The sequence below is a fragment of the Setaria italica genome, chromosome IX (genome assembly GCF_000263155.2).
Source record: "Setaria italica strain Yugu1 chromosome IX, Setaria_italica_v2.0, whole genome shotgun sequence".
In the NCBI taxonomy this organism is placed as follows: domain Eukaryota; kingdom Viridiplantae; phylum Streptophyta; class Magnoliopsida; order Poales; family Poaceae; genus Setaria; species Setaria italica.
This window is the reverse complement of record NC_028458.1, coordinates 47,443,342-47,456,651: the sequence shown is the minus strand read 5'-3', so window position 1 is coordinate 47,456,651 and position 13,310 is coordinate 47,443,342. Positions and strand designations below refer to the sequence as shown.

The 13,310-nt window shown below is 52.3% G+C and overlaps 1 protein-coding gene across 1 annotated transcript; it reads right to left on the bottom strand.

Annotated features, from left to right (window-relative positions):
* Positions 1-333: 333 nt before the first annotated feature.
* LOC101777848 (NAC domain-containing protein 72) lies at positions 334-2,606 on the bottom strand. The gene is made up of 3 exons (XM_004984455.3): positions 2,165-2,606; positions 1,689-1,993; positions 334-1,175 (listed from the first exon to the last, which is right to left on the bottom strand). Exons 1-3 carry the CDS (start codon positions 2,331-2,333, stop codon positions 558-560), a joined length of 1,092 nt encoding a protein of 363 aa, XP_004984512.1. The 5' UTR covers positions 2,334-2,606; the 3' UTR covers positions 334-557.
* Between the last annotated feature and the right edge of the window lie 10,704 nt (positions 2,607-13,310).

The window sequence follows — 13,310 nt, the reverse complement described above, 5'->3', positions numbered from 1 at the left end:
GTACATAGTAGCATACTATGGGGACTGTTTGGTTCCTCTTGCTAAACTTTAGTTGCTAAACTTTAGCAAAAGCTATTTGGATACTCTTGCTAAAAGGCATTTAATGAGATGTAAAAAGACCTATCTACCCTTATTAAAGGTGCGCAGGAGGGAGGAGACAAATAATAAATGAGGGGTATAGGTTGTCTAGCCCACCTTTTAGCAAGTTTTAGCAACCAAAAACTTGCTAAAGTGCTAAACTTTAGCAACTCAACTTTAGCAAGTTTTAGTAAGGGTGTTTGGCAGTTTAGCAGCTAAAAGTTGCTAAACTTTAGCAACTAAAGTTTAGCAAGGTGGAACCAAACACCCCCTATATACAAGAGAACAAAATGTTTACACACCACAAACCCAATCAACTATGGTGTCCCTAGTTGACACTACTACTGGAATCTACAAGTACAATCCCTTTACCCATATATTAACCATTTCTTTATGTTTCTCCGCCCTATATTTAGAGCCCAATGTTCAAATCCCAATTTAATGCTCGAGTATAGTAGCTTTCAGTGGAGACCAATCTGTCAGTTCATCCCCGTGTTAGAATGGAGCAGCATGTGGTGGCCCAGGGACCCCTGCAGCCCGTTGCCTATTTGGAACGTTGCACCAAAGCAGGAGCCGTTCGGTTTCTTCGCTGCAGATGCCGTGCCGGCGTTAGTACTCGTCTCCGATGATCTCTTGCGCTTGCCGGCAGCGCCGTCGCCCGCGGCGGCCGACGTCGAGGCAGACGAATCCATCTGCGGGATCGTCTGCCCGTGCATGCTGTTGACCAGTAGCTGGCTCGTGACGGGGTGGCCGAGGAGAGTGGCGCCGGCGTGCTGGTGGTGATGGTGCTGCTGATCGAGCCGCGCCATGTCCGGGACGACGCTGCCGGCGTCCTCGAAGAAGTGCGCCAGCGAGGGATCGTTGAAGAGCTCGGAGAGGGATGGGATCCTGGGCATCCTCTGCGCGGCGCCGGCCGCGGCCTGCAGCGCCGGGTACGCGCCCTGCACGAGCATGGCGGCGCTCGACGACGCGGCGTAGGGGTTCTCGTCGAAGCCGCCGCACGGCTCGTCCTGCTCGTGGTCGGAGAGCGGCGGCACCGCCATCGGCGACGCGTGGCTGGTCTTCTTGTAGATCCGGCACAGCACCCAGTCATCCAGCTGCACCATGCGCAGACGATCGAGATCGCACAAGTAATTAGAAATAGGATTCGGGATTAAAATAGCTAATGCCACACAGATCGGGCGCAGATGAATCAATCATCAACACGTACGCGTCGCGCCTATCATTGTCGGATCAATTGACTTGGCGCAACCATGCCAAGTATGCCTAAAGAACATTTCTTTAAGAACGCCACAAAATTATTAAAGCGGCTCTTGCGTCCATTTGCAAGCCACACACCGATGCGATAAACAATATTGACGTGCCACGAACCCGCATCAGAAACATCTCCAGAAAAGATCAGGCCATCAGGTTGCAAATAGTAGCGCAACCGTGCATGCGCAAGCAGTGAAAAAGTATGCACCTAGCCGACATGATACTGACTACTACATGTAGATGAACATGGCAAAAGCCAAGGGGGTCTAATCATCATTTGTTCTTTGATTTCACCTAGTCTCTTCATGCATATGCAAAAGCTTGCTAGGGAGTTGGCGATTGGATTAGGTACGTACCCTCATGGAGGCGTTGCGGAACTTCATGGGGCGGTAGGTGTGGCCGGCCTGGGCGTCGGCGGCAAGGCGGTACTCGTGCATGATCCAGTTGGTCTTGGTGCCCTTGGGCGGGCGGCCCTTGTAGAAGACGAGCGCCTTCTTGACGCCTACGCTCTCGCCGGTGGCGCTGCTGTGGATGGGCTTGTCGGTGCCGGTGGCCTTCCAGTAGCCGGAGCCCGCGGCGCGGTTCGGCCGGATCCCGTTCGGGTACTTGCGGTCGCGCGGGCTGAAGAAGTACCACTCCTTGTCCCCGTACGCCGCCCTTGCTGCAAAGCACGATCGAAAGCAAAATTAGTCCTCGATTAAATTACTGGTCTCGTACGGATAGATCAGTTAGCGAAGCGGAGGGCAAGTGGGGATCGATCAGGTCAGGTGCGTGCGCGAATGATCATGGTATGCATGATGTGAGTGCAAAGGCGCGGGGAGGGGGTACGAACATGGCAGGTCCCATGGATCGAACTTGTAGATGTCGACGTCGGCGATGATGTCGACCGGGCACCCCGCGTTGCCGGCGCGGTTGCGGAGGTAGTGGAGGATCAGCTCCTCGTCCGTCGGGTGGAACCGGAAGCCGGGCGGCAGCATCGTCGCCGGGTTCGCCATGATCATCGGCACAGCCCCGGCCTAGCTAGCTAGTACACCTGCTCGATCGACAACGAGGCGATCGCGACCCCTACAAAACCCTAGCTGCCAGCCTCGACCGCTGATTCACTTCCCAAGAAAGCTCCTGCTAATCAAGCTACGGGGGCTGAGAGAGTAACTGGTGAACTAAAAGCTCGCGCCCTCGAGGAGGGGGAGGGAGGGAAGGAGAGAAGCTTAGCAAGAGCTAATGAGAAATGGAGGGCTGGAATTTTTGGGGACGGGAGGGGAGGGCCTGCTTATAAGCACGCGGATTCTTGTCCGCTTGCGTGCGTGACGCCGCCTGCTGGCGCACGGCCCCGGTGGTGGAATGGATCCGTGAGCCGCCGAGGGGCAGTTTAGCAGAAGGCAGAGACGAACGGGGTGGGGGAAGGGAATGGCCAGCCCGTGCTGCGTGCCTGCGTCCTGTGGCTATCGTTGGATCGCTATTCCTCCCCGCGCAACGGCGCAACCACGTCCGGCGTGATAGCACCGGGGATTGGTGGGGAGGGGGCCCCGTGACGGGAGCCGCTGGAACTCGCCTCGCGCCGGCACGTGGTGGCGTTGGCGGCCGATGCTTCCAGTCCAGCAAGCGACTGACTGGGGCAGGGGCAAGGGGTTTCTTGGCACATACCATCGGGGGCGGAATCCCCCAACCCCACCCATGGCATCCTTGTGGCCAGCGGCAGCGGGAAAAGACGCGCCGAACTAAATTATTCAACCACAATAGGGTTCAATGAAACATATAATGGAGTGGCAACTTGGTTGTTTCAAAATTCATTTCGTGTGTCAAGTACTTCGATAAATACAGATTGACAAATGGACCAAAGGACAATGTTAATATGAGAAAAATAACCAAAGTACGAACACGCATGGAGCGTGCATATGTTGACAGATATGAACGTAGGTCTAGTCGTGAGGCCCAGGTCATAGATTTAGCTCGGCTCAGGGATGCAGCGGACAAACAAGGATGCTACTGCAAGATTTCTTTGCTAGAGCCTTTTTGGGTAAGAAGGGCAAGACTGCAAGAGGGACCATTTAAGATGTAGGTTAATCTGGAAGAACAGAGAAACACACATGCAGTCTTACCATGTCTTAAACTTTATCATGTACCGAGATCATGCTTCTTCCTTTTACCTTGTAACTTGTATGGCTGCATGTGGTACATAGTCCAGCTTTTTTTTCCCCGTCTGTGATGAGGGTTAAACCAGCGGTTTTGATGCTTGTTTTCATGTCTAATCTACCTAGTCAATTTTTTAGTTTTGATGATGCCCACGAGGCATTTTGGTAAAATAAAAAAAATGAACTTAAATTTTGCACCATAAAATGTTTATCGTTTTCGACACACTAATACGTAACATCAAAAGCTACTTGTGAACTCGATTGCTTGTCATCTTGTTCGTCGAATAACTACTCAACATGTACAATTTCGTTTTTATTGACTCTTGATTCTTGACCGACTGATTAGTTTCCATGACTCGACGTGTATGGTCTTTGTCTATCGAAAAGCCAAAACCCCAGGTGCAGCTCCAGCTTATCCCCGGAGAGGTGAAGAGTAATTACCCATGTGGCGGCCTTATGTGGACAATTCGCTCCATCACGTGTTAAGAAATCCGAGGGATATAACATACTATTTCTCCGCTAAATTTCAAATGAGGTGTGTCCTGTCATACCCGTGTAGAGTTAGGTTTTTCGCTACTAAATTTCAAATAAAGCTATACTATACATGTACTAGGTATATAGGTTTTGTTCTGAAGTAAAAGAGGTGTGTTTCTCAAAGTACAAAATTCATCCTAGGATTTCTTGGGTCAAATTTAATTTTGATGATTAAATGTAAATAAGTTATTTTATACTGGTTTTCTTGCACCAAAAGCATTGCCAAATCATCATAACGGAATCGAACGTCTCCGTAGAGTTTACAAAAATAAAATAAAATCAAGCAGACACGTGTAGTAGCGTGCTCGCCACACCACAATACCAAACACCCGCACAAAACTAACCCACAGAATTACAAGTCTAATTAATGCCAATAAGCAAAGTGATTAAAAAAACTGATCTTTATCCCAAACACGCGCGTTGGAGACCCGTGGCGGCCCCGCACGCCCGGTCGATCCATCTGCTGCCTGGGCTCGCGGTGGAGAAGCACCCGGGCCCCTCCACCCTCACGTTTCAGGCAAACCCGTGGCCTGATGGCGTGATAATCTTGCTGGCGACGAGCAAAGATCAGTAGCTTTCCGTCGAGCCGCAGACGGAATTAGCAGCTGGATATTCGTGTGGCTGGCTGAGTTTAGGAAGAGGGCGTGGTTATCCTGATCGTAATCACTGAGCGAACGTAGCTGGCGGCCGGGGTCGCATCGATCTATCTGTCAACCCGTGTCGCTGCCATTGCCAGTGCTATGCTGCTACTATTCTTAGCAGCTAGCCAGTCCGATGCAATATAATGATCTCTCAGGACGCTCAAGCTCAATCATGCGCTCGCCATCACTGGCCAGTGAGGGAGAGGCGAGGCGAGGGGCCTAAAAATGGAAGGGCACCGGCCGCCCCGCGCCGGGTTCAGTCAGTCATCGGCGTGAACAGCGACGTCGCGGGCGGGGGCTCTGTGCCGCGCGCGATCGATCGGCCATCGGCGGGGCGGGCGGACGTCGCCATCGGCGGAATAGAATGGAATTCCATATCGAGTAACTTTGCGGTCGTCGTCGCGCGGTTCGCCTCGTCGCTGTCGAGGCACGTGTCGACCGCCGGCCGCGCCCCCGAGCGCCCATCACGCTGGCGACGGGGATGACGGCACCGGTTTGTCTTCGCCCGACGCGCACCCGCGCGCATGCAGCACGGCCACGGAGAAGGAGATCGATCGCATCGCCTCCGCCGTCTTCGTCTCCCGCGTCGAGGGCGGCGCGAGCACTCCGGCCAGCCGCCCGGCTGCCAACGTGCCGCGCCGCACGGCGGCGGCAGCGGCCAGCCGCGCGAGCGATTACAACACGGGAGGTCTGGGGGAGGGAGAATGTTAATCTGCTTGGGAACTCGTTCGATCCCGGTTAGTTCTTTCTGCAAGTAAATGAACGTGGTGTGGCGTAAAACGTGAAGGAGAGCAGGTACACGTAGAAAGACGTGTGAGGGCGACGCGTATCTACCGAGTTCTCTCTTCTCGCCACCTCCCCCCACCATTATCGTCATCGTTTTTCTCTCGACAGGGAGAGGCAAAGAGCCACTATGTGCTAAAACGGTCGTTTACCATAAACACGGCGATTAGACCGCTCATTTGATGATTGCCGTTTCGACAAGACTTCGATTAGACTGATCAATGTTATCTTGACTGTCAGCCCGGAATATTTAGGTTAGATAATGTCAGCGAGAATATTGAGCAATGCTTAAAGGGACATCATTTTCGAAATGTGATCACTATTTCTTAATCGGGATCTCTGGTGGGCCTAGGATATTTAGGCTAGGTATGCGAATATCGTTAGTACTAGCTTATATATACCCGTTGATGAATAAGAGAGACAGAGGAAAAAGAAAGAAAGATATAGGTTCAGGAATCATGGTAATGAAATCTATATATGAATTAAAGATAATACAGATTGTTTGGGGCAAGATACAAAGCCTAGTTATTCAGCACTGAGTACTGATTTAAAAACCAAGTCAGCTCACCTTTTGTTGTGTTACATGCACATATATATGTGATATACACCCCATGTTAATTTAATTTACTAGAAGAGTGCTTAGGTTAGAGGCTCGCCAGCAACCTTCTGACAAGCTGATGCTCGAGGCGGCAAGCTTGCTCGAGGTCTACTCGTTGGGCAGCAAGTTCACCTGGTGAAATTCTCATTCTTACTTTCTCTGAGGAAAAACATGAACTGAAATGGTCAAACTCAAACCTGATGCGGTCCTGTTGCTCTTCTGTCGATTAGACTTGTGCACTTTCTCTCCTTACCCTTTTCTTTATTAAAACTGATGTGCTTTTGTATTTAACAGGTATCAATAGCCAAATATTATGTCATGGTCTTATTTTTATAAAATTTCATTGAAATTCGTTTTATAAAATGGCTAGGTTATACGAATTACAAATACATTGGAGACAAGGCCAAAAACTGTGTGTTGAAAGCCCCTGCATTTCTCCTTTTCCTTTTTATCGAAGGCAATGCAATATGTACTGCTCTTGATAGTTCTACATCTAAAAATATTGTCTACTCCTAAAAAATCTCTGCATCTAAAAATCAGTGTACGACTGCGGCACGAACCAGATTATACTTTTACCATTCTTGATCTCCCGGGCCTCTGGTGCTTGTTGATCGAGGAAGCCGTCCAAGTCAAGGTTGGACTGGGCCGGGCCTTTGGAGGACAGAGAGTTACAGTACAAGACAAAAGCTGTAGCCTGTAGCTTTGAGTTCAGACTTTGCTGGAGGTGTGCAAACTGTAAAGCGTGCTGCCTGCCTGCCCAGAAGTCCGCCCGTGATTATCCGAAGCTCCCCACCAGCTGGTATTCCCACACGCGCGCGCAAAAACCTTGAGAGGACCGGGCGACCGGCCGGCATATCCGACGGGACAATCCCTGCGGCGTACGGCCACACGCCTCTCTCTTGGGATCGAGTCAGAAAGAGAACGCAGACGCAGGTGAGGTGTGCATGGATACGGCGGGGTGATGATGCGGGAGAGAGCGACGTCGTCAGATGCGAGAAGATTTCAAAGAACCGAGGGCAAACACGCGACCAGGACGTGAGACTTTCAGTTGGAACGAGGTCGATCGGAACGCCGAACGCGCGATATGCTGATGAACCGCTTGGGTATTAACGTGGAAAGATGTATATATACATATCGACCATACGCTAGCTAGCTCTAATATATAGCATGAGCAGTCAAGATTTTTCAAATATAGTTACACCTGGAAATATAGTTTGCTCTGAACTACCCACGCATGCATGTGCAGTGAGAGGCGAATGATTCTTGTGCGTCAGTGTGTGTTTTGGTTGGAAACCACGTACAGGCCGTGCCGGGCACTTGTTTTTCCAAAGGAGTACACCTGCAGCTTTTGCACCACCGGATCGATCGAGCGCTTTTCTCCGCGTGAAAATGCGAGCACTTGGGCGTGGAAAATGCAGAGAAAATGCGCACTTCTGCCGCCACCCAATGACCTAAAGTGTGGGTCGTCGGGTCTTCTTCGAGGATGCATATATGCATGGGTCTCGTAATCCTGTTCGATGCTGCTCGCTTTTGACTAGTTGCACTAGCTTCATGGGCTGGAAGTGTTGTTGCACTCGCCAAAAAGATGGTGATAGCATCAGCACTACCCCTCCTAGAGTTTTCAGGTCGTGATCTGGATAGCTGGAACACCAGGGTGGTGGCCTACAGTTGCTTTCTTGGCTTTAGATAAAAATTGGTTGATGGGTTTGGACTTTACTCTGGACCATTCATAATTTTTACCTCCCATAATCATGTATTTTCTCTTTTTTTATTTAATTTGACAATGATGAGGATATATATAAAATTCCCCGTCGACACATAAGTCCCCTACAGATCGATATCTAACAGAGCCTCAACCTGTTCAATGAACACTTGAGCTGAGAACACTGCAAAATCTTAACCATCAAGCAAGATTCAAGAAGCTACGACCACCTCCATCCTGCCACAAAATCCCTAGCAGAGATGCTGAACTTATCCAAGTGAGGTGCGTAGCTTTGACAAATCCGGCATGTGTATCTCTGCCTCGATCTTTGATCAAATGATCACCGACAGCAAGTTGCGGTATGCAGTATATGCTAATAATTGGAGGGTGTCTTGTATGCCACAATAAGACATATACCCGTCCCAACTCCCAATTGTGACGTAAATAAGCTCATGCAGATAAGTCATGCTACAAAGACGTATTTGGAACCGTGCGCTAACTGTCTAAAAACAGAAAAGGGAAACACCATTTCAACACGAACGCCAGTACGCCACCACGGCCGGCGATGAAAATCTAGCCAAAAAGGAACAGCATCTCTAACATTGACAAAAGTAAAGAGATGGAAAAGGTACGGAGTGCCAGATAGAGAATAGGGCTGGAACATCTGCACGCACGACAGCAACGTGGTGCTTATCCCCCACGAGACTAGCTGCATGCAAGTGCAATCCATCGAACCCACACGCACCGCGCGGTAACGACGGCGTGCCAGCGTACGTGATCATGCACGGCGCGCGGGGCCCGCAGACCCCGCGCCTGCATTGCATGCCAGGTAACCCGGCCACCGGATAAAAAAAGGCCCGCCCCTACCAATTCGTTGCGTTGAAGCATCCGCTGCGTACGTGCAGGCCCGGGGAGGAGGGGCGGCGGCGGCGGGCGGGCGCGCGCGGTCCGCGCGGCGAAGACGACGGCGGCCGGTGACCGGCGGGCTGACCGCAGCGTACGTCCTGGCGTCCACCCCCCGCATCACGCGGGTCGGACCCGGCCGTCACACAGCCGCCGATCGATCGGGCTCTTTGACTCTTTCTTCCATCTCCCTTCGCCGTCGCGCGTGCGCTGCGCTGCGGCCGCCGAAAGCGACGCGGGCGGTAGGGCGGCCGGGCCGAGCGCGGGCGCCGGGGCGGGCACGCGCCCCGGGTGGCCGAGTGTGTGTGTGTCGATCGGGAGCCTAGTCAAAACGCGAGGCGAATCCGATTGGTTTAGCAAATATCTCGCGTGCCGTGCGGTTCCTCCTCGGAGTGTGTCCGCGCTGGCGTCGCGTGGACTGGCACGTATACGTACGCGGACGATGTGGGGGCGCCGTATGGTATTCGTATACGTGAGTGAGGAACACTCGTGTGGTACTGCTGTGGTGTGTAATCTTTGTGACCTGATGCCGGTTCACTGATTGGGAGCACAGCACGTACGTGGTTGATGGGAGCTGCTGAACCTTCTGAACATCGAGGTTGCAAGTACACGCGTGAGAGCTGTCTAGTTCGGATAAGCACGCGTTCAGATTGAAACTCCAACGGTATTCCTGAGAAGAAACTGCAAAGTGAGAAGCCATCATCCTCTGGACTTCTGGAGTCTTGAAGCACGCGCAAATTGAAGCTGTCGCCCTCATCTTTCCGTCGTCCGCAGCAGCAGCGCCAAATTGAGGGGATGTTTGGTTCCCTGACATGCGCTGATCCATCCGTCCTGGTGGCTAGTCGCCGCAACGCCGCCCAGATTAGTTGCACAGCGTGATTGTTGCCGCCAGCAAATCATCACGAGACAGCGAACCGAACGCTGTAGAAACATGCTCTGGCTAGGGATGGCAATGGGTGGGTCGGGATCGGGCGGAGCTTCCGTGAACCCACCCCGAAACTCGAGAATAAAATCCGTCCCGAACTCGAACATCATTTCGGGTGACAACGTGCACCCGCCTCCGAAACCCGCAGGTGCTCCGAAACTCGAGCAACAATGACATAACAGATCTGTTCACATATAGAGTCACAAGTGCGCGGGCGGCGTCACGACGGGGGATTTGGGGGTGCGGCCGTGCAGGAGCTGTGCGGCGCAGGGAGATGGATTAGATGGAACCGTGGAAGTGGAGAGTTATATATCTAGGGTTGTTGTTGTTGGGCTAGGCTATACCTAGTTTTTGGGTTGTACACTTCGGGACCTCCGTCCCCGCTTAGTTTTGGGTCCTCGGACCCGCAAACCCGGGGAAACAGACCCAACCCCGCCTCCATCAGGTCTAAAATCCACGGGTTTCATATCCAAACCCATTCCTGGCTGTGGCAGACTGGCACTGTGTTCTTGGGTTTCTTCTTCTTCGATTGATTGAGGTATGCTAGAGAGAGAAGAAAGAGAGACTTTCCCTGCTGTTTTTCCCAAGAACACACGGCCCAGTTAACTCCCGGCCCACACGAGCCGAAAAGCCTCAGCTCTTCTTGCTCAAGCGGCGATAACGGCAGCCCACAGGTGTGACAGCTCCTAATATCATATGTTTCTACCTGTCCTAACATTCGACCTGGTTTTGATTCAGAGCAGACCATACTTTTGGTCGGTTCTTCTTGTTGTTAAAGAAAGCCAGGCAGGCAGCGAGCCGCCCTGGCACACCTCACTTGGGTGTGCAACAAGCAGAAGCTTTGCTGGCCCAACAGGCTGGAGCGATGATGAGGATAGTCGTAGGACCTACTGCTGTTCTCCATCATGCTCGACTACTTACCCTCCTGGTTGCCAGACCGGATCTTGTCAACCGTACCACAAAACCCACTCCAACTGAAAGTTTAGCTTAGCTCTAATCATGCATGTCCCATCATCTAAGCTATCCGGAAGTCCAGTCCTAATCATGCCTCATTGCGACAATGCCTCATGTTATAGGAGTTTGTTGGTGGTAGGTCCATCAGAGATCGCCGCTGCTAGTACGTACACATCATGCTGTGATTGCACGCTGACAAGTTGACCGAAAAGCTCGCAGCTTTTCATCGGATGAAGCTTTACTGAGATTTGCAGACATGGTGGTGGCCAGGGCTGCGCGAGAGAGCCCCTGAGCCGCGTTAATACGGTGCTGTCTGTGTCTGTGCTCGTCTGCTCGCTCGTCGATCAGTGACGGTGAGCGCTGAGCCGCTGTGCACTGCAGAGAGGAGGTTGGATAGCAAAGGCAAAGCCCTGTGTCGTGTGGGCAAACCTCCAAGCATCAGGCAACAATCACTTTGGCATGTCCGTCCAAGGACAAAACCCCAAATCTCATTGGCGCCACGCAGTGCGGGTACGGGCAGAGTGTGACGTCCGCACCGGACAAAGGTATTCGATGGCCATCTAGCACCCGATGTATCTCGTCCCACTCTGCATCTACCCGGACTACCCCTCTTTGGCCAAGGAAAAATGACTGGTTACTGTGCCTTAACCACGTAATGACGAGAAGACAGCCAGATACTGAGATGGCAAAAGTGAAAGCGGCGGTGCCGATTGGCTGCGAAACATAATTAACTACTTGAAGCATTTGTCAAACTATAGTTCCTGTAACAGTAATAATAAACTGATAATCATGTGGAAAAGGGAGTCTACCTAGTTCGTCAGAGCTGGAAGAAAGCTCGGCATGACGAACAACTACGAGTGCTTGCACCCTGGGCTTCAATTCTTTACCCAGAGGCCAGAGCCGAGCAGTCTCGTAAAGAGGTTGTTGTTGCTTCGGAATTCAGGCCGTCCGAAGGTTGGTGGCCGGATTATAATTTGGCGACCAACCAAATCTAGGCCACCGCAACTAATGGACGCCAGACAAAACAAATTTAGAGCCCGAGTGCCTGACTTGGTGCAACTCTGCCATCTCCATACCAACCAGGTGTCAGCATCCGTCTCGATACGGGTGGTGGCGGGCGGCCACATGACATGCGCGCATCGAAAACGCGACGACTCCGACGCCGGCTGGACTCCGGAGGCAGGTTAAGGCTGGAATGGACACGCCGCGAGAAAACCGGCCGGATCAGCCCACGCCTCCGCTCCGGTACAAAGTTACCTTCGGGCTTCGGGTTTATTTGGTAGCACTTTGCTTTAAAAAAACAACTTCACTCCATCAACTTCATTTTTAACAGCCCCATCAATTTCAAGAAAACATAAATTTGTTGTACGTGTTTGGTTAATTGCAGTGCTCCAGCTCCAGAAACATGAGAACTTACTAAGAATAGTCTATTTTATCCTTTGTGAATGGGTCCACATGTCATACTCTTCTATTTTCTCCTCTCATCTTCCTCTTTATCTTCCTCTTCCTTTTCCTTCTCTTCTCTTCTCTTCTCAGTTTTAGACAGCACTACATGTATTATGAGAAATTATCTTGTGAAATGTAGAACAATCTTACTCATCAATCATCAATCGGAAATGACAATGAAAACGAATCTCATCTACACGAGCAAGCAATCAGCAGGCTTCAGCTAGCTTTTCCTCTTTCTTCCGGTTCGCAAATCGCAAGAGCAGCATCGCGTGGGATCTCGCTCGCCCGCGGCCACACGGAGCTTGAGCTCGGCCGGTGTCCTGCATCCCGCACGCGTCACCCTGGGGGAGCTCGCCCCCGCCGGCCTACCCCCGGCCGCGCCGCCCAGGGGAGCTCGCCCCCATAGGCCATGGACACCGGCCGCGGCGCTAGGAAGCTTCCCCCGCCGGTCATGGGTCACGACTGCAACGCCTAGGGAGATCCCCCCGCCAGCCATGGAGGGCGTCCGGGGGAGCTCGCTCGCCGCCGAGCCTTTTCAGTAGTCGGGGGCGACGTGTTCTGGCGGTTGGGGGCGAGTTGGCCGTGGCGGGCCACAACGGTAGGGGTGGCAGGGTCCAGCGGCCGGCGGCGGTGGGCGACGGTGGCCGGGGGCGGCGCGGTCCGGCGGTCGGGGGCGAGCCGGCCGCGGCGTGCTAAGCGGCAGAGGTAGGAAACAGCGACTAGGAGGGGATAGAAAAAGTAGAAACGAACCGGTAAGTTGTGTAACCGGTAGCAATGGTGGGTAAATAATCACAACTTCATGAGGAGGTTAGAAACTTGTGTTTTTGGAGCACCCCCCGAGGTACTCCACCAAAAATGTGGATCTGACCTTAGCTCCACCTTTTTTCTGAAGCTGAAGTTGGTGGAGCTAGACATATTTGGCTGCGAGTTTTTTGGAGTTGGTGGAGTGAAGCTAATTTTTATGGAGCGGAGTGCTGCAAAACACTCTCTGAAAAATATTTCCTTTGAAAAGAAGGATAGGAAAGGGTTGGGGGAGGGCTGGATGCTACACACTACACGCGACCGGAGATCTCGACAGGCAGACGGACAGCGAGACGGCACGGTGGGTTTTGCGGGGTTTCGAAGGGATCACGGGAGTGGAGTGCAGTGGAGTGGAGCGGCGTGGGCGCAGCACATGAGCGGATGAGCCGAGTACAGAGACGACGGCGACACCCACGCGCATCATCGGATAGAAAAAAAGGGGGGGGTCTCGTTCTCTCCCTGTCTCCGAGTTCCTTTGGTTTCACGTATGCGTTATTTTTCTATAGTGATGCTAGCTAGCGTTGAACTGGGCGGGCACCGGGTGCTGCGCCGGTGT